Source organism: Octopus sinensis, linkage group LG4 (genome assembly GCF_006345805.1).
Source record: "Octopus sinensis linkage group LG4, ASM634580v1, whole genome shotgun sequence".
NCBI classification, from domain to species: Eukaryota; Metazoa; Mollusca; class Cephalopoda; order Octopoda; family Octopodidae; genus Octopus; species Octopus sinensis.
In genome coordinates, this window is record NC_043000.1 from 104,463,891 (window position 1) to 104,483,266 (window position 19,376).

Below are 19,376 nucleotides of genomic sequence, written 5' to 3' on the forward strand. Positions count from 1 at the left end.
TTTTTTCATCAAATTGACATAAACTGAAAAGGTGCACTCTGATGTACACTCTGTACTGTACAATTTGATCTACAGTACAGAGCTAATGTACAGTACACATTTGATCAGTTTTAATACATGCATGCATGCACACACACACACACACACACACACACTAATTCTTATTCTTATTATTAGTAAATTTGGGATTCTCCTGTTTTACAGATGGCGTGTTCTTCAGTTCGTTATGGAGAAGGTGCTACACAAGAAGTAGGTAAAGTAAGTATAGAATACTTTATTTCTCTCTGTCTCCCTAGATGTGTGTGTATGTGTATGTACATGTTTATCCCATGCTAGAATGGAAAAAATGGATGTAATAATAAACAAATGTGCCCCAGCATGGCCACAGCTCATAAGCTGAAACTAGAATCAATCAATACCTTGTAGTATCTTTGGTAAGTGTCTTTTACCTTATTCTCAAGTTGACCCAGGCCTTGTTAGTGGAACTGGATTGATGAAAACTGAGCAGAACCCCATTGGATGACTTGCACCTATAATTCAAATGATTTGTCTTGTTACACAATGTGTCATGCTAATTCTGTGAGATGGTTATGTTCAGGATACAGATGTCTATATGTGTGTATGTATGCATGTATGTATGTATATATATATATATATATATATATGTGTGTGTGTGTGTTCATGTGTATATAAATATATTTTCCATGTTTATTTGTATTTGTGTATTGAGAACACATGGCCTAGTGGTTGGGTGTTGAACTCATGATTGCAAGATTGTGGTTTCTATTCCTGGACTGGGTGGTGCATTATGTTCTTGTGCAAAACATGTTATACACTGTGCACCTTTTCAGGTAATGTCAGTTTGATGGCGAGAGTGAGCTAATGTACAGTTCACACTTGATCAGTATTAATAAATCACTTGTGCAACTTGTAAAAACTGAACACTTATATGTCATCTTTGATTGAGGATTCCATCATACACATATATATATCTCATCATCTTTAACATACATCTTCTATGCTGGAGAACTGCACCAGGTTCCAATTTGATTTGGCATGATTTTTATGGTTGGATGCCTTTCCTAATGTCAACCACTTTACAAAGTGTGTTGGGTTCATTTTAGGTGACACTGACATGGGTGCCAGTTACATAATACCAGCATCAGCCATGACTATGATCTCATTTGGCTTGACATCTGTCACTACTGCCATGAAGCCCAATGCTTGAACAGTACTTTTTACATGCCACCAGCACAGGTGCCGACACTGGTTTCAGCTATGATTATGATTTCACTTGGCTTAACAGGTTTTCTCAAGCACAGCATATTGCCTAACGTTTGAAGTGTGCTTTTTATGTGCCAGTTATGTGACACTGGCATCAGCCATGACCACGATCTCACCTGATTTGATGGGTCTTCTCAAGCATGGCTTTTTGCCAAAGGTCTTGGTCATGTGTCATTGCTTCAGTGAGGCCCAACGTTCAAAGATCATGCTTCACTACCTTGTCCTATGTCTTCCTGGGTCTACCTCATCCACTGTTAGAGTGTGGAACTTCTTCACCCTGCTGTCCTTGTCCATATGCATCACATGACCATACCAGTGCAGTCATCTCTCTTGCACACCACATCTGTTGCCTCGTATGCTCAACTTTCCTCTCAAGATGCTGTCGTGCATGCACGCTGACATTTCACATCCAGCGAAGCATGCTAGCTTCATTTCTCGGCAGTCACAACCCATGTTCCACTGCCCTGTAGCATGGCTGCTTGCACACAGGCATCATACAATCTGCCTTTCAATATTGCTGAATGGTAAAGAAGTTCACTTTGCATTTGTGAGTGAATTTCTGTGTTTAATCTCAGTGTGTGGCATTTCAGCAAGTGTCTTTTACCATTGCCATAGGTCAACCCAAGCCCTATGAGTTAAACTGGGGAAACATGCATAAGATCTGGACATGCATAAGATCTGATCATCAAATCTAAGTAGAGACTTCAAACTTGAAATCTTCAAAGCCACAGTCGAACCAATTCTACTATATGGCTCAGAAACCTGGACGTTATCAAAGAAGCTTGAGAGGCAGTTGGATGGAACCTACACTCGCCTCCTTATAAGAGCTCAAAATCTCTTGTGGAAGCGTCATCCAACCAAAATGCAAATATATGGGAAATACCACCTGTGTCATCTCTAGTGAAAGGTAGGAGAGTCCAGTTTGCTGGACATTGTTGTAGCGCTGAAAACGAGGAAATTTCTACGCTTCTCCTCTGGAAGCCATCTACTCGCAATACCAGAGGGTGCACACTCTCCTACCCTGACGTAATCTCCAGGGATACAGGCATCCAGCAACAGGACCTCTGTAATGCTATGATGGACTGTGAAGTCTAGCGTAGCATGGTAAATTCCATTGTCTCGACCACGGTCGAACAATGATGATGATGGGGAAACAAAATCCATGCTGAGGCCTAACAAAACTATATAGCATTGTCATACATTGTGTTATGTTGATTCTGCTTGAGGATTACATGCTTCTGTGGAATGCTCAACCATATGTATTTTAATTCAGGAAGCAGATAACTCAGTTGATTGAACACAACTGAATCTTCATCATTGAAACAGACAGAAATCTATTTACTTACATGCACGTATGCACACACACACATGTGTGTGCGCTCCCATAGAGAGAGAGAGAGAGAGAGAGAGAGAGAGAGAGAGAGAGAGAGAGAGAGAGAGAAAAGAATAGCTGCAGTGAATGCATAGCAGTTAGGGCAAGAAAAAGTGAAAGACTTTGAGTTAACTGTAACTTAAGGACAACAGTTATGACAATGAGTGTTTCAACCTTACAACCTGCTTGTAAAATTAATGAGCAAGTCGCTGAGCACTCCTCAGACATGCATATCTTTAACATAGTTTTCAGAATCACACAGAAAAGGATAAGATTGGCCTTTTGAATTACAGGTACAGCTCACTTTTGCCAGTTGAATGAACTAGAGCAACAAGAAATAAAGTATCTTGCTCAAGGGCACAATGCACTACTGGAAATTGAACTGACAACCTTAGGATCATGAGCTGAATACCCTAACCGCTAATCGACATACCTTCACTGTTGGCAACAAAGTATTTCTCCGACAGTACTAAAAGGAAGACTACATACATAAGGAGTATGATGCAGCATTGATAGTGAGATATTAGTATAGGATAGAGGAACTCTATAGGGTTGGAGTTAAATGAGTCAGTTGTACTCTGTTGGGTGTGTAATATTCACTTCCATGAAAGATAATGAGGTCATATCTTATAATGATACAGGGTCAAGATGATGTCAGTCTACTGTACTGCAGATCTGTCTATCCCACGTGAGTGTGGAAAACTAAATGCCAGTCAGGGAACTGCTTCTAAATAGTCTCATGACTTGATAGAAATAGCTGCCCAAACTCCTTCAAATCACACTATTGTTTTAATATAGGACAGTTAAATAACGTAATCCAACATACCCCTAAAAGGATGGAATAATCAGTGCTGGAATACTTTTGATCATAAGCCTGCTCAATTAGGGTGAATCAGGGTTAAACAACAACAATAACAAACATTAATATGTAGATGATTATGATTATGTAAATCCATTTTAAAATTCAATGTGTTTGTATTTAATAATGTGTACTGTTGTTGTTTAGTCCCAGATTAGCTCTCATTGAGTTGATCCTATGATCAAAGGCATTCCAAATAACACCATACTGCCATTTTATAGATATCTGTTGCAACATTATCCAGTTTGTCTGCTTATTCAAAGTGGGAGGGTGAAATTTGAAGCAGATTTGGCTGCTAATTGCAGCTGGCTATGCAACTACATAGAAACTCTTGTTGTTTTGGTGTCTCTGCTGTTTGATGTAGTGAGTTGTCTAACTTGTATTTGATCATCATGTTGGTGACATAGTTATGTTAATTAATGTACAATAATGTTATGCAATTATTTTGTAGGACTTCCGCAATTTAGGTTCCAAGCTGATATGTGTGATGACAGATAAAGGTGTTTTGAAAACACGAGCTGTGAAAGTAGCACTTCAGTCACTGGAGGATCAAAACCTGAAATACAAGTTATTCACAGATGTAAAAGTGGAACCATCTGATGAAAGGTAAGATAGGCAAGCTTTAGATATAATTCTATAAACAAATGATCAGTTCTAGTACAGCTAGTGTCAACTAATTAATTCTTTTTTGAAGATGAAAGCTAATCTTACAACATTTGATATCAACAGCAAACCCATGGATTTGGTGTTGGTATTAAAGTGGGTGATGTATTAAGTCTTACTATCCAAGAACAGGAATATTTCCTCTGACAGGCTTTCACACAATTCCCAACTACCAAATTACATTCACAAAGCTTTGGTCAGCTTGAGTCTATAAGGTACAACACAATGGAATTGAAATTATTTAGTTACAAACACTTAACCATAAAGTGTACACATACACTTCTATCTAAGTGAGTAATATATGTGAGTAATGATGTATTTGACAAGAATATAGAAATAAAAGTTGCCTTATGTTAATATGTATCTGTATATTGTTTTGTAGCCACAACCAATTCAGATCAAATAATCCTTTTGATATGCATATAGTTGGCTTAATACTATATCATGTCTCCACCTTGTTGAAGATCATACTGCACATGCTGATATGCTGTGATGAATGTTATGGAGAGCAATATGACAGCTTGAATATGTTACACACTCACCACTATCCATTTATTCTTGATGCTTACAGATTATGGTAGTGGCTACCATAAAAGCAGGTAAGGTAAGCTCAATCGGAACATGAAAGTTGATATAGTTTATTCCTATTTATACTGTCTGAATAAAAAAAATGGATAGTCATGGTTGGAATACTTTCAGTCAGGACTGATGTGGAACTAAAGGAATAAACAGTACCTGCCTAATTCTATAGAACTCTCAATTCATAAAAAACTTCCCCTGATCACTATAGATGCTTTAGGTCTGTCATGCCCTTTTCACTGACTTTGCATGGAGATATACGGTGGTGGTTGTGGTTTCCATGTTGGTGTAGACTGAACAGATTAAAAATACAGAATCTCAGCACATATCTCTTTCCTATGAAAGTAATGTTCCCAGATCTTATGTATTTCTTCTGTGTGCTTCTGTTGAATGTACACTTTACTATCAACCTAAATCTACAAGGGTTGGCAAGAGGAAGGATATCTGGTCATAAAAAATCTGCTTCAACAAATTCCATCCAAGCATTACAAGTGGATGTTAAAGAATGATGATGATATGTATATAATTTCAGCTTTAAAACAGCCATAGACTTTGTGAAGCAAGACAACTTCGATGCCTTCCTTGCGATTGGTGGTGGTTCTACTATGGACACATGTAAAGCTGCCAACTTGTACTCATCTGATCCATCAGCAGACTTCCTAGACTATGTCAATGCTCCAATTGGCAAAGGTCTCCCTATTACCATATCTGTAAAACCCCTTATTGCAAGTAAGCCAACATTTTTGTGTCAATTTTAATTAAAATTTTATATTTATTTTTAGTTTATAAAAAAATGCTCTCTTATGATTTAGCTTTTTGTGACAGAACTGACTGTGTCATGTGGTGTTTATTTCTTTCAGTACCAACTACCACAGGAACAGGCAGTGAAACAACAGGCACAGCTGTGTTTGGATTTGATAAACTAAAGGCTAAAACTGGTAAGTTGTTACTCATCTTGTTATGGTTGTTATCCTTATCAAGTAAACCTATGACTTGTAGGTAATTGGTCAATCAGCTTTGTATGATCCACACATCCACTGCACTAGATATAACAAACCTCTGCCTAGTTGAGAACTGTATTGTTACTGAAAAGTGTATTTGGGATTATATTATGTAATGCATTCATCCTTTTCTAAAGATGGAAGGTTGTGTATTGAAGGACACTTGGTTATTTAAATGCATGTTTGAGTGAATTTGGATGTGAGAAGACTGTCCACTGTGATAATAGTTCTGGAGAAAATGTTCTTCCTCTTGAACATGTTTGAAAACACATATTGGGCTGTGAATGATGTCATGGATTGTATGATGCATACAGTCCCTTGATCCATTGGATCCTGTCAAACCATTCAACCCATGCCAGCATGCATCTATATGTAAGGACAAACAGATGCGCACTCACACATGCACGCATGCATGCACACACACACACACAAACACACACACACAGAGTTATAATTACTGGAGAGTTTTCTAAAAACAGACTTTTTTCTCTCCTGCCTTTATTTATCTTGTAGGTATTTCCAATCGCTCTTTGCGACCAACATTAGGGATTTTGGATCCATTGAATGTGGTATCTCAGCCAGAACGTGTTGTTGCATACAGTGGCCTTGATATTCTGGGGTAAGTCTAGTTGCCAAAGTGTAAAATTTCCTTTCTTTGACATGATTTTCAATTTCTCTTGTGTCCCAGTCTTTAGGACATAGAACTATCTACTTAGGGACATAGCTAAGCAGGTAGCATGCTAGACTAACAGCACATGATTTGTGAGTTCAAATTCCATGCAGAACTACAATCATTGTATAATATTTCTGAGTTTGACACTTTATTCTACATACCTCACTTCACCTAACTATTAGGATTAGATACCAGGATGTTTGGGAAAATTGCATCTTATAGACTGGTGTCTCTTTCAGGAGATGTTCCTCATAACCATTATGCTTCACTATGTTATTTCTTCATCAGTAATTTTGTTTCTATATTTCAGTCATGCATTAGAATCTTACACAGCCCTACCTTATTATGAAAGAGCTCCTAGAGCAAGCAGTCCTGAACTTCGGCCAGCTTACCAAGGCAGTAACCCTATTAGTGATGTTTGGTCCCAAGCTGCACTTCAGGTGTGTGATAAATATCTTCAAAGGTAAGTATCGTCAACACTTTATTTACTTCTATCATTTATTTATTTAAATTGTAAAGAAACAAACAATATAATGTTGAGAGGACTCATTAATCTTGCATAGAACATGTCAAACTTTATAGTTCTGATGTCACAAATAATTCACCCTGTGTACTCTGTAAATTAGGAAGGGAATTCAGCTGTAGAATTTATATTTGAAACTGAACAGACAAATGACCATGGTCTACTGACTTGACTAGGAGAGCAGTAACTCTGAGTAAGAACTAAATTGGACAGTGATGACCTGTCTAAGTGGTGTCAGCATGGAGAGTGGATAAAATAATGATGATGATGATAATGATGGTAGTGATGATTATGCCTTTTCTGTTTTATTCTGCTGTTTAAATATATTCAGTAATTTTAAAAATATTTTATAAATAGTTGTTTTCAGTGAATGAGTTAATGTTATATAACTTGACTAAATAGATTAGTAGTATTGATGAGATTATAACTGTTAGATTTTAATTAATCTCATCTTTAATGTTGAAAGATTTTTTAAACATTTACATCTACACTGTGCTTCAACCAGTTTGACCTTTGGTTGTCATTGGGTATGTTATTTCTGGATATATATATATATATAATATATATATATATATATATATATACATATAGCACCAGAGTAGCTTTGAGTTAGGAACCTTTATTTATCTACTAGGTCACTGACAAATGTATGTCTATCAGTCAGGCCCTGAAGATAGCTAAGGATAAGATACCTCATAAGAAAAAGAGAAAACTAATTGAAACTTACTGTAATATAAATATAAATATGGCTGTGTGGTTAGGAAGCTTACTTCCTAGACACATGGTTTTAGGTTCAGTCCCATTGCATGGCAAATTGGGCGTCTTCTGCTATAACCTTGGGCTGACCAAAGCCTTGTGATTGAATTTGGTAGGCAGAAGTTAGCGTTGTGTGTGTCAGTGCTTGTGCCTCCTAAAAGCTTCATACACTGGTATATCTTGGTTTTAGAATTGGTATACTGGTTCCAAAGCAAACTTCTCAAACACAGTCATACTTGTGCATTGAATATATTCATTACTACTTAATATTGAACATGTTCTAATATGTTCAGAAAGCTAGTGCAAGTTAGGTATTTAAGTGATATACTAGATGGATACTGTATGTACCAAGTATGTACCAAACTCATGAAATTTTACAGTTTTTTTCCAAACTTTTAATGTAAACGAATATATATGTCAATTATCTTATATTCATTTTTCTTTCAAATTTTTGCAGGGCAGTTGACAACCAAGATGATTTAGAAGCCATATCTAATTTACAACTAGCCAGTAGTTTTGCTGCTGTTGGTTTTGGAAACGCTGGTGTCCATTTATGGTAAGCATATCATGATTTTGATCCCCATTGTCATTGTTTCAGTATCTAGATTTTCTTCATATTAGGTTTGGCCAAACCACTTTTTAGAATAGAAAATTTCCATTCTTATTGTTCTTGCATAATCTTGTTTGTGAAGTTTAAAAAACTGAGACTTAACTTGCCATTACTTCCTATGGTTTTTAAAAATCTTTTTGACTTCTTTTGCTACACAGTACCTTTACATTTTCAACACACTATACAAGCTAATGAGGGAGCTTTAACATAGTCACTCAGTCTATTAAAAGTAGCTGTCAAATTTTCTTCAAATCACATATAGTATCATTTTGTAAAATATAGGACACATTGGATATTGTTGTCCTAGAAACTCTATGTCTGAAAAAAATCAGACAAAATAGATTGGAATGGTTACAGCTTGAATGCTTTTGATTATAGGTCTCCTTGATCTTGAATGGCATGGGGCTAAATAGTGACAACACAAAACACTCTTCCAACTATTAGGTGTTTTCTAACATCCATAACAACAGAGCTACCTGAGCTGGCAGAAATGTTTGCACGCCGGGCGAAATCCTTTGTAGTATTTCGTCTGTCTTTATGTTCTGAGTTCAAATTCCGCCGAGGTCGACTTTGCCTTTCATCCTTTTGGGGTTGATAAATTAAGTACCAGTTATGCACTGGGGTTGATCTAATTGACTGGCTCCCTCCCCCAAAATTTCAGGCCTTGTGCCTACAGTAGAAAAGAATAACGTTTTATTGCTCACCTGCATGATACTTCATTTTTTATAAAAGTTAACATTGTGTATCAAATAGATCATACTTGACTCTTTCCTTGCCAATTCCCTATTCCTTGGCAAATATTTTCCATTTTATTGACTTTTTGAAAATCTTACATCTACAGTATCATTGGTCATAGGCTTGTACACTAACACTACATACTCAGTTCAGCAAGCTCTCTTAATTATTTTTTAACCATCCTTTGCTTATCTTCTATATTCAGTTCCTATGACCATGCAAAATCACCTTTAATACACATGTAAGCCTTACACAAATTGCCCTTTACATGGAAAGAGAATCCCTTCATTGCTAGTAGAAGTAATAGCTCCATTTTCTTTTAAAGATATAGAGATAAAATATTACTTATCTACATCTACATAATGTTTTAAAGAGTAATAACATCTTATTTAACAGGCCACTGTATAACCTTACAAATGAGAATGTTTGATATAAGGAATATGAATAAAAAGTAAAAGAACCTTTATAAATACCATTGTTTTTTTTTCTTTTTTAAATTTTCCATTAAAATCACACCTTAATGATGTATCTACATATCCTGGCAACAAAGAGTGTTTTGAATGATATAAACTTATATGATACACAATAACAGCTGCATTAAACTGGTGTTTAACATGTTTTAATGTCTTTTAAAGTAATTAATTTGACTTTTTCTTCCCAAGTATAATATAATTCTTATCGCAAGGGTTTGAATATCTGAATCTCTGCCTGGGCCAGCTAGTATTTAAGTTCTAATCACTGTCTTTTTTTCTATCACTGTGTACAGCCATGCTATATCTTATCCAATTGCTGGATTAGTTAGAGACTATCAAGCTGAAGGTTATCCCACTGACAAACCTATTATTGTAAGTATACAAACCTTACTTCCACTGTTGACTTTTGGCTTTGTTTTTAGTTAGGGTGACCATATTTTTTTTAATACACAACCATGACAGGAAAGGATTTGTTTATCCACTCAAAAATGTGTGTGTCTTTCATGTATGAGAGTAAGATTTATCAATAGTATACTTTGTTAAACCATTTATTTAACAAAAAAAACAAAAAAACTAAAATGTTTCAAATCAAAATGTATAAACACAAAAAAATGTGCAACTAATCAGTTATGCTATACTTATTTGAAGTTTTTGTTGTTTTACCAATACTTACTTTTCATTTTTAATGATTTCATTGAATTTCAAACAATCCATATCTTTGACATCAAAAATACAAGCATTGATTGTTGAAACATTGTTTGTTTCATTTGTCAAACAATTGAGTATCAGTTAGAGAGAAACCTCTTTTCACTATCAATGCTGTTATATCCTGGAATTGGAAATAAATGGAAACACAATTTCAACAGTTTACATTTTTTGTTCTACAAATTCTATTTGTCTGAAAATAAGATACCATTTCTCTTGACAGTTTTTCTTTTTCCAGTCTAAATTATTCTTAATTTCATTTGGCACAATTTTTATCAACATGTTTTCATTGTACAAAGTATTATCATCAAATTTGAGGTTTAACTTGTGGAAAGCTATGATTGATTCCTCAACTTTCTTCCACTCTGGAGATTTACCAATGTAAAAAAATCAAATTGGTGTAAGTTGTTTTTGCCATTTTACAAGATAATTTGATTTTGTATGAAAATTCAATAATATTGCTTTTGAAATGTTTAACTCTTTTGTCATTTTGAAAATTCTTTAGAATTTCCTCAGTTTGGCTAGAGAGGAAAACATTGACAATTTTAAATCGTATTATTTCAATTCAATTGAAATAATGCAGAATTGTTTGATGGTTAGAAATAAAATGCTTTGTAGTATTTGTTCTGGTTCTTCACATTCTGAGTTCAAATCCCATTGAGACCAACTTTGCTTTTCATCCTTTCAGGGCTTATAAGTACTTGTTGAGTAGTGGGGGTCATTGCAACTGAAGAACTCTATCCTCCTAAAATTGCTGGCTTGTGCGAAAATTTGAAACCATTGTTTTCTATAGTTTCAAAAACTATCTCTTTCACCTCAAAGATCTTTTGATCTGATTTTTCTACCTTTGAAATTTGTGTCTTTTAGAATTCAAGAAAAATTATTTAAGACATTAAGGTATAGCTCATCAAAGTGATGTAATTAAAAAAATGACTAAAAAATGGAACTTTTTCTATAGGCAAAAAATAATTCTAAAATACACTTTATATACCTTAGAAAGTGAGATAATAGTATTTTGTATTAAATGTCAACAAAAGAACATAAATCAGTCATTCTAACTTGTAGTTTTCACAGTTGAGTAAAAAAAGAATAAATTTACATTGCTGCTAAATCAATATGAAGTTCATATCTATCAGAAATAAGTTGAATTGTGTTATGTGATAAGCAAGAACTTAATTTTAACATTCGAAATATTTTTCAATTGATAAAAAAACCTTTTTCTGAACTTTACTATTGGTTTTTCCAAAATTCTAATTAGTATCATCTGCTCCAAATACTATATATTTTTCTTTAAGTATTTTGTTATCATACCAGCATTTCTTTATGTAATTAGCTATAGTTTTTGTCTTTACCTTAGACAAAGTATTCAATGTAAAACCATTACTTGCTTCACTTTTTGTTTGTATAAAAATGCAATAATTAAAGTAAAACATTTTCTGTTCTATAACTTATCAGCTGTTAGAATTCTGTGAAAATGGAGTTTTTAAAATTTTTAAACTTAACAGGAAGAAGTGAAAAAATGTTTTTGTGCAAAAAATAACCTTTTCTCTTGAGCAAGAAAACTTCTTTTTAGTTCATTGTGAATCTGGAGAGATTTCAGTGAATAACTTCAATAAAGAATCTGTACTTAAAGATTTGCTGATGTTTCACCACATGATTGGCCAATGTTATTTCAAAGATAATTACTCAATCATGTCATATCCTGAAGATTCTATTAAAAAAAAAAAAATTGAAGATGAAATATTTGATTGGAAGTTAGGTTCTTTTGAATACGATCCTTGATATCTGACTTGCCCCCATGGTTAATATTTGCTTTCAAATTTTGGCACAAGACCAGCAATTTCAGGGAAGTGGGTAGGTCGATTACATTAACCCCAGTAATCAACAGGTACTTATTTTATTGACCCTGAAAGGATGAAAAGTTAACCTCAGTAGAATTTGAACACAATGTAAATACAGATGCAACTAAGCATTTTGCCTGGCATGCTAATGATTCTGCCAGTCTATTGTCTTCACCATGGTTAGCATTAATGAAACACTGGCATGTTTTACATTGCACTTCATTATTTTCAATTCTTCTTTTTCAATATAGCTTCATTCTTCTTCATAAGTGCTGGTAGTACAGTTTCTTTTAGGCATTGTTGTGAATGTATATTCATTTGTTGTAAGATAAACTGTATATTTAACATGGCAATAGTAGTATGCTAGAAATAGCAGCTGAATGACAAGATGTGATAGACAAGCAAGAAAACTGTGTGTCTTTCATTAAATTTATCATTTAATGACCACTATCCAAGCTGGTTGAAAGTGGTCATTAAATGATAACGAATTTATTGGTTGATGAAGGTGTAGTTCTGCCAAAAAATGGAAATTGTTGGTTGGATAACTTTATCCTTGGACCCAGTTGCACTGTGTTCAAATCCTGACCTGCTGCAGGCATCATATAAACTGAGTTGAAGTGAATGTGTTCAAGACATGTGAATAGTAGGCATATACTTTAATGAAAATTGAATAAACAATATCTCAATTAAAGCTGTTCTCCATAAAAGCTAAAAAGTTTGTGGGAAGCAAAAAATTATTTAAAAAAAAACATAAAAATGAACTGGAAAATATTAAGAAAATTTATTTTTGAAATTAAAAGACAAACAGGAAACTTTAAGATAAATCACTATCCTGGAGTATGTTTTCAACCATTTTCACAAGAAAATGGAGTATTGTTTCAGGAGAATGAGACCAATGTTTGAAAACTGGGATGAGTCCTGGGAAACCAGGATGGCTGGATGCCTTATTTTCAGAGGTTTAGTAACATGTAACTGGAACTAGGGATGATTGTTTTAGCATAAAACGGTTCTGCCTGTGACTATGATTTTAAAAGCAGGTTATTCTGACAAATATCTCCCTGAGGTTATTCCAACTCTTTTTCTTATTCATACCAAGTTATATGGTTTTTGTTTCAGTCAGCCTCACTAGTAGAGCTGTGTAAATGATTTACAGATTCAATATCTAAAAGAATAGAGACCTTTGTGGTAGCTTGTCAGTATTTTAAAAATGTAATATCTTTCCCACTCTCTAACTCAGTGATTGTTGTTGTTGGTGTTGAGTACTTAATCTCATCCATACAGCACTATGGTAACTAATTGAATATTTGATGAGCATCAAGTATGACGCTTAGATTTAGTACTCTAGATGTGTTGTACTTCAGATTTAGGAGTGAGACAATACTACATAGTGCTACATGTATCGGTGGTAATGATGGCATGGCTTGTTATGGTTGTAAAGTAGCAGAAATGGTGGCCAAAATAAATAAACCACTGTTGATATTTACTAAGGAAAAGCAATATTAAAGTCGGTGTTAGTATATTAAATGTATGTATTACAACTTTGTGATTCTTATTTTTTTTGACTTATGGTGATCTGAAAAGTAACAGATATGCAGCTTGACTGTAAATTCTTTCTTCTATCATATTAAGTATAGTGCCATATATATTAGAAAGAAATGTTTATAATGCCTGGTTCTAGCTTTCTCTCTATTCTTTGACAGCCCCATGGACTCTCAGTCATAATTACATCACCTGCAGTGTTCAGTGCAACTGCAATGTCTTGTCCACAGCGTCATTTGAATGGGGCTAGTTTCTTGGGTAAGTAACATTTTACTACCTTTTGTTTCTTGGGAAAATGGTTGAGTGAATGGTGTATTATTACTTCAACAAGTACTGTGAGGATTATACTTTGATGATGAAATTGGAATAAGAGCAAAACATATCCATCCTTACTGGAAAATGCAAATAATATTGCTTTCTAACATGTACAAGACCACACATTTTGAAGAGAGAGAGAGAGAGAGAGCATAACTGATTAAACTGACCCCTACTCCACAGTACTTGGTTGGCCCTAGCTGGATTTAAACTTGGAACAGAAAAAGATATAACTAAATACCACAAGCCATTTTTTCCAGTCTACCATTCTTTGAAATGTAAATAATATTAGCCATTGGCAACTATTGTGTTTGTTTTTTTTTTTTTATATAATCTGCATAATTATCTCGTTAGCTTTTTTATTGCACCCTACATCAAATATCTTAGTAATATATCTGTCAATCCATCTCATATTTACTTGTAGTTAGTTTTTTTATGCTTTCATACATTAAATGTTAATACTAACTTAACTAAGGAATAAACAGCTGAGAGATTGATAGTTTATATATATTGACTCTGCATAAATCTTACAACACATGTCCTACAAACTGGAATTTATTTTAGTTTATTTTAAAAATTTTATAATTTTTTTTTTCTGTTGGACGGGTCAAATATGTCCAGGGGAGATAATTTTATCAGAAACTATATTTATTGTATTTCGTGATGCTCGTTTATTTTCTTCACTCATTTATTACTGTTCTTATTTTATTCTAATCCATATCCATTGTCCAGAAATCTTTTGTCACATATCTGTGACCTCTTCAGCGACACTTTTCGTTTTCGTGTGTTCTTACTCCACTCACTCCACAGAATAGAGTAAGTGGAGCAAGAACACCCAGGAAAACGAAAAGTTTCACTGTAGAGGTCACAGATATATTTCTGTAATTCTTTAAACCACAAAACATCACCACCAACCCATCCACACTACATTATATTTCTCCATTGCTTCAATATTTTGTCAGTAATGTACAGAATGTACAAACGAAATGGAAAGCAGAGAAAATTTGAATATTTATAGCTTTAAGAGGAAAATCATGTGAAGAATATAATTGAATTGTCATCTTTTTAAATATCATATTGTGCAAATAATATAGATATTTAGTGATATTTGTTTAACCCTTTTTTCTTACTCTAAATCTATTTAAATTCAGTCTGTGTTTCAATTAATTTTGAAAATAAATGAAAAAAGTGGAGAATGTGAGGGAATCATCTGAGAGTTGTACAAAATGCTTTGTGGTGTATATTGATCATTATGTACTGACTAGAAAATCTCACCAAGGTTATCTTTGTCATTGTCCAAAGATGATAAAATACAGTACCAATCAAGTACTGGGATCTATCAATCAGTTCCAACATGCAATGGTTCAGATATTCCATTTGTATCATTGGGAGAAATCTTCTTCCTATGATATTCATATATAAACAATTTGTAAGTCATAGAAAGATAACTCTCTCTCTGTCTCTATCTATCTTCAATATTTTTTCTCCAACTATTTCTTCATACTTCCATGAGTTAAACGGAATTTGTTCTGGCAAACTTTCTGTGGCCACATGCCCTTTCTGTTCCCAACCCGCAATTGTTTTCAAGTGAAATAATTTTTCTCCATGGCTGGCTATGTGTTTACAGCTTTCAAACAAACACCACCAATTGTATGACAGTAGTGTTTGTTTACAATTATCAAACATTGTCAAGACAAGGATACATACATACACGTATAACAGGTTTCTTTCTGTTTCCATCTATCAAATCCACTAACAAAGCTTTGGTTGGCTTGGAGCTATAGGTAGTTGCCCAAGGTACTGTGCAGTGGCTGAGAATATGTGTGTATCACCAAAAGCTTGGTGATACCTGCTCAGAGGCTTATGCAAAGTTGCAGAAAGTGTTTGGAGAGGAGTGTATGAGCTGCACACAAGTATATGAGTTGTTCAGACGTTTCCAAGATAGTTGAAATAATGTCGATAGAGACAAACGTTCTAGGAGACCTGCAACCAGCAGAAGTGAAAAAAACATCACAGATGTGCATGCAGCTGTGAGAGGAAATTGTTGAATCACTATCTGTGAGTTATCAGAGGATGTGTACATTAGTTATGGTTCTGTTCAGTCCATTATCACTGAAGATTTGTGCATGAGATGCGTGTCTACCAAGTTTGTGCCAAAACTACTTTCAGCCGACCAAAATGACTCTTGAGTTTCAGTTGCACAAGATCTTGATTGGGTCGAGAACGATGAAAACCTTTTGAAACGGGTGATGAATCGTGGGTCTTTGGCCATGACCCTGAAACAACGGCTCGGTCTTTGCAGTGGAAAACCCCAACCTCTCCGAAACCGAAGAAAGCATGAATGAACTGAAGCATTTTCTTCAACTACAAGGGGATTGGAGTAAAGATAATTTGCCAACATAACATGGCAGTCCTGGTTTAGGACAAATGTTGCTGTAATTTAGCCCCAGGAGACATTGTCTCCAGCTGGCCATGATATATTTTCAAACAAGGGAATCCAGCACCCCAACTCAGCTCAAAACTATCTGCATATTGCAATTTCTGGGTTATTTCTCTTCATCAGACTACCATGTTATGTTGGCAAATTATCTTTACTCCAAAGTACTGTTGCTGAATATCTCTCATGAGATTTACAAATAGTAATTTTACAAGAGGATTGTTCATCATGAGTATGCTCCACCTTGTCAGTCAGTAAACAGAGTACTACTGTGACGTTTGTAGGATGCTATTCATTGGGAAAGGCCACAATTGCATGTGTCTGGTGAATGGCAATTGCACCATGGCAATGCATCTGTCCATTCAGCACAGCTTGTGCAGCATTTTTTGGCTAGGCACAACATTCCCCAGGTTTTATAGCCACCGTACTCCCCAGATCTTGCCCCTTGCAACTTTTCTTCTTTCCAAAAATCAAATCCCGCTTAAAAGAGAGATTTCAGGACATCAAGGAAATCTGAATGCAAGAGGCAGCTACTGATTATCCCAGAAAACAAGTTCCAAGAATGCTTCCATTAATGAAAACAGTGCTGGATTAGGTGTGTGGCTTCTAAAAGGGACTTCTTTGAAGGAGATTAAATGCCAAATTAGTATGTGCTGTAGTTTTGTTTTTATAACGCCAGTCTGGATACTTATTGATCAGACCTAGTATGGTTTCTTTGTATGCTTTTTTATTTTGTGGCCTTCTGGATAAGAATATGCTAGATCCTAGCTCAATCCTCTTTGATTTCTTGCTGGAAAGGAATGCTGTAAATGGTCTGCACAACAGAGTGGTGCTGATTCTAAGAAAGAGAATAATCAACTCCATAACTTGACTGATATTTTATTTATCAACTCTGGAGAAACAAAAGGCAGAGTTGACTTATGCAGGCATTCATGTTATTAGTACAAAGAGGTGGAATAATTACTGTGAAGCATTTGTGTGATGCTCTACCTATTTTGCCAATTGACTGTCCTACTCATTATATTAGAATTATCACTTCTGAAATATTAAATTCCAGTGTTATCTCATGTGTCATAACATATTTAAAGCAACAGTGACTTACATGTATGATATAAACACATTCCTAATACTTAGTTTACCTTTTAGGAGTTGATATCAGCAACAAGAAAGCAAGCGATGCTGGTGCCATTCTATCAGACAAATTAAGGTCGATTTGTCAGTCATTGAGGGTTCCTAATGGTTTGAAGGCTCTTGGTTATACTGAAGAAGATATTCCTGCCATGGTTAAAGGTACTTTGCCTCAGGTAAGTTTATTTCATTTCCCATCTAAATTTAACAATTTCTAACAACTAAAATATATTCAGCCAGGAATAGAGTATCCTGTTTACAAGCTAAGCAAGGAGCCAAGACCATGTCTTTCTATCTGATTGGCTAAGCTAAATCTCCCTCAAGTCATACTGTTTGACATCTTGAGTTTGTATTTCATTTTAGGACTGTTACCTATCTAATTGTCATAATTTCTGTGGTTAAAAGAAGGCAATTGCCTTGATTGCAACCTAGTTAATTTGTGGATCAGTGGCTACCAGATAACTATAGAATTGAAATGATGTCTAATTCTATTTTCTGTAGTGCTTAGTATGCTAATGCTCTGGTCTAATACCAATATTTTCTCAGATTGCTACAATGGTCAACTGAGGCAAATGAATATATGTCTGGTCTCTTACATAAATCTGAGCCAGTACTAAATCAGAAAAAAAAAAGCTTAAATTTTATCTCACAAGTCTGTCTTTTCATAAAACGTTCTTTTATCTTAAGACTAAGATATGATTTGAAGGGAAAATGTTTGCTCGTTCCAGCAGATAGAGCAACTTCATAGGAATTTTCTCTCTAGTTTTTATTAACTGACTGTATTAAGTACCTTTTTGTTTTTTGGAGTGGGTGGGATTTGTGTACTTAAATTATTTTAAAATTCAGCATTAATTATCTCCCTTCCTTTCTTCTATTTTTTTTTTTTTTATAGCACCGAGTCACTAAACTGTCACCATTGCAGCAGTCAGATGAAGAACTTGCAGAAACTCTTGCAGACATTATAAAAAATTCAATGACAATATACTAAGAAAGACATTTCTGTAGTATTCTCTCTACTTCCTTGCTCAAAAAACGAATATGGAAAATTATGAATTTCCTCAGCTGTATGGACTGTGATTTTTTAGAATAACAATAGTAAGATGATGATATGCTGAGAGAAAACAACAAATTAATATTGATTTTTAATTTCAGGAAAATAAAATCTTTGGTTGTGAAGAAAATGTATTACTTTTGTTTTAAATATTATTGCTATTAAAATTGTTAATAGGGAAATTATATTACCAGCAGTCAAAATATTCTCATATTTTGAGCTCACCAACTACTGAAATTGAATTTGTCATTCAGCCTTTTCAGTTGATAAATTGAATACCAGTTGATCGAATCAGTTATTTATATGTCCCCAACTCTGAGTGGCCATGTACTAAAGAAAGAAACAAACACCATTGTTATTTAATACCCTTTTTTCCATGCTGATTTGGGTTGGATGGTTTGATAAGAACTGGTAAGGCTGTAGGCCACATCAGGTGCCATTGTTATGGCATGGTTTCTATGGCTGGATGCCTTTCCTAACACCAATCACTTTACAGAGTATATTGGGTGCTTTTTGTATGGCATCAGCAGTGACAGGGTTACCAGGTAACTTGCAGGACAAAAATACTCTCAGCTTGGAGGAGTGACTAATAGTAAGGAGGGAAGTGGCTTTGTACCAGGTGATGAGAGATTAGAAGTGTAAAAGGATAAAAGTAGGTGTCCTGCAGTAGAGTAGATACATGAATACTCTATTTGAAAAAGAAAAGAGAGGAGTTAGAGAGTAAGATAAAGAGCAAATATCTAACCAATTAGTGGCAGAATCAGAGGACACTTGATGTATTTAGTTATGTCCTTTAGTGTTAAGAATTTGATTTTAAGTCCTGACAATGTTC

General features: G+C 34.7%; 1 protein-coding gene across 1 annotated transcript in view; it reads left to right on the forward strand.

The window, feature by feature from the left end:
- LOC115210878 (hydroxyacid-oxoacid transhydrogenase, mitochondrial) overlaps nt 1-18,526 on the forward strand; it is a 51,064-nt gene extending 32,538 nt beyond the window's left edge. Inside the window, exons 4-14 of the mRNA XM_029779648.2 lie at nt 205-258; nt 3,967-4,121; nt 5,290-5,486; nt 5,618-5,695; nt 6,272-6,377; nt 6,742-6,894; nt 8,168-8,266; nt 9,822-9,900; nt 13,775-13,871; nt 17,512-17,669; nt 18,386-18,526. Coding sequence (XP_029635508.1) covers nt 205-258; nt 3,967-4,121; nt 5,290-5,486; nt 5,618-5,695; nt 6,272-6,377; nt 6,742-6,894; nt 8,168-8,266; nt 9,822-9,900; nt 13,775-13,871; nt 17,512-17,669; nt 18,386-18,481 — 1,272 coding nt within the window. The 3' untranslated portion in view covers nt 18,482-18,526. The remainder of the gene's footprint in view (nt 1-204; nt 259-3,966; nt 4,122-5,289; nt 5,487-5,617; nt 5,696-6,271; nt 6,378-6,741; nt 6,895-8,167; nt 8,267-9,821; nt 9,901-13,774; nt 13,872-17,511; nt 17,670-18,385) is intronic.
- Nucleotides 18,527-19,376: the final 850 nt, after the last annotated feature.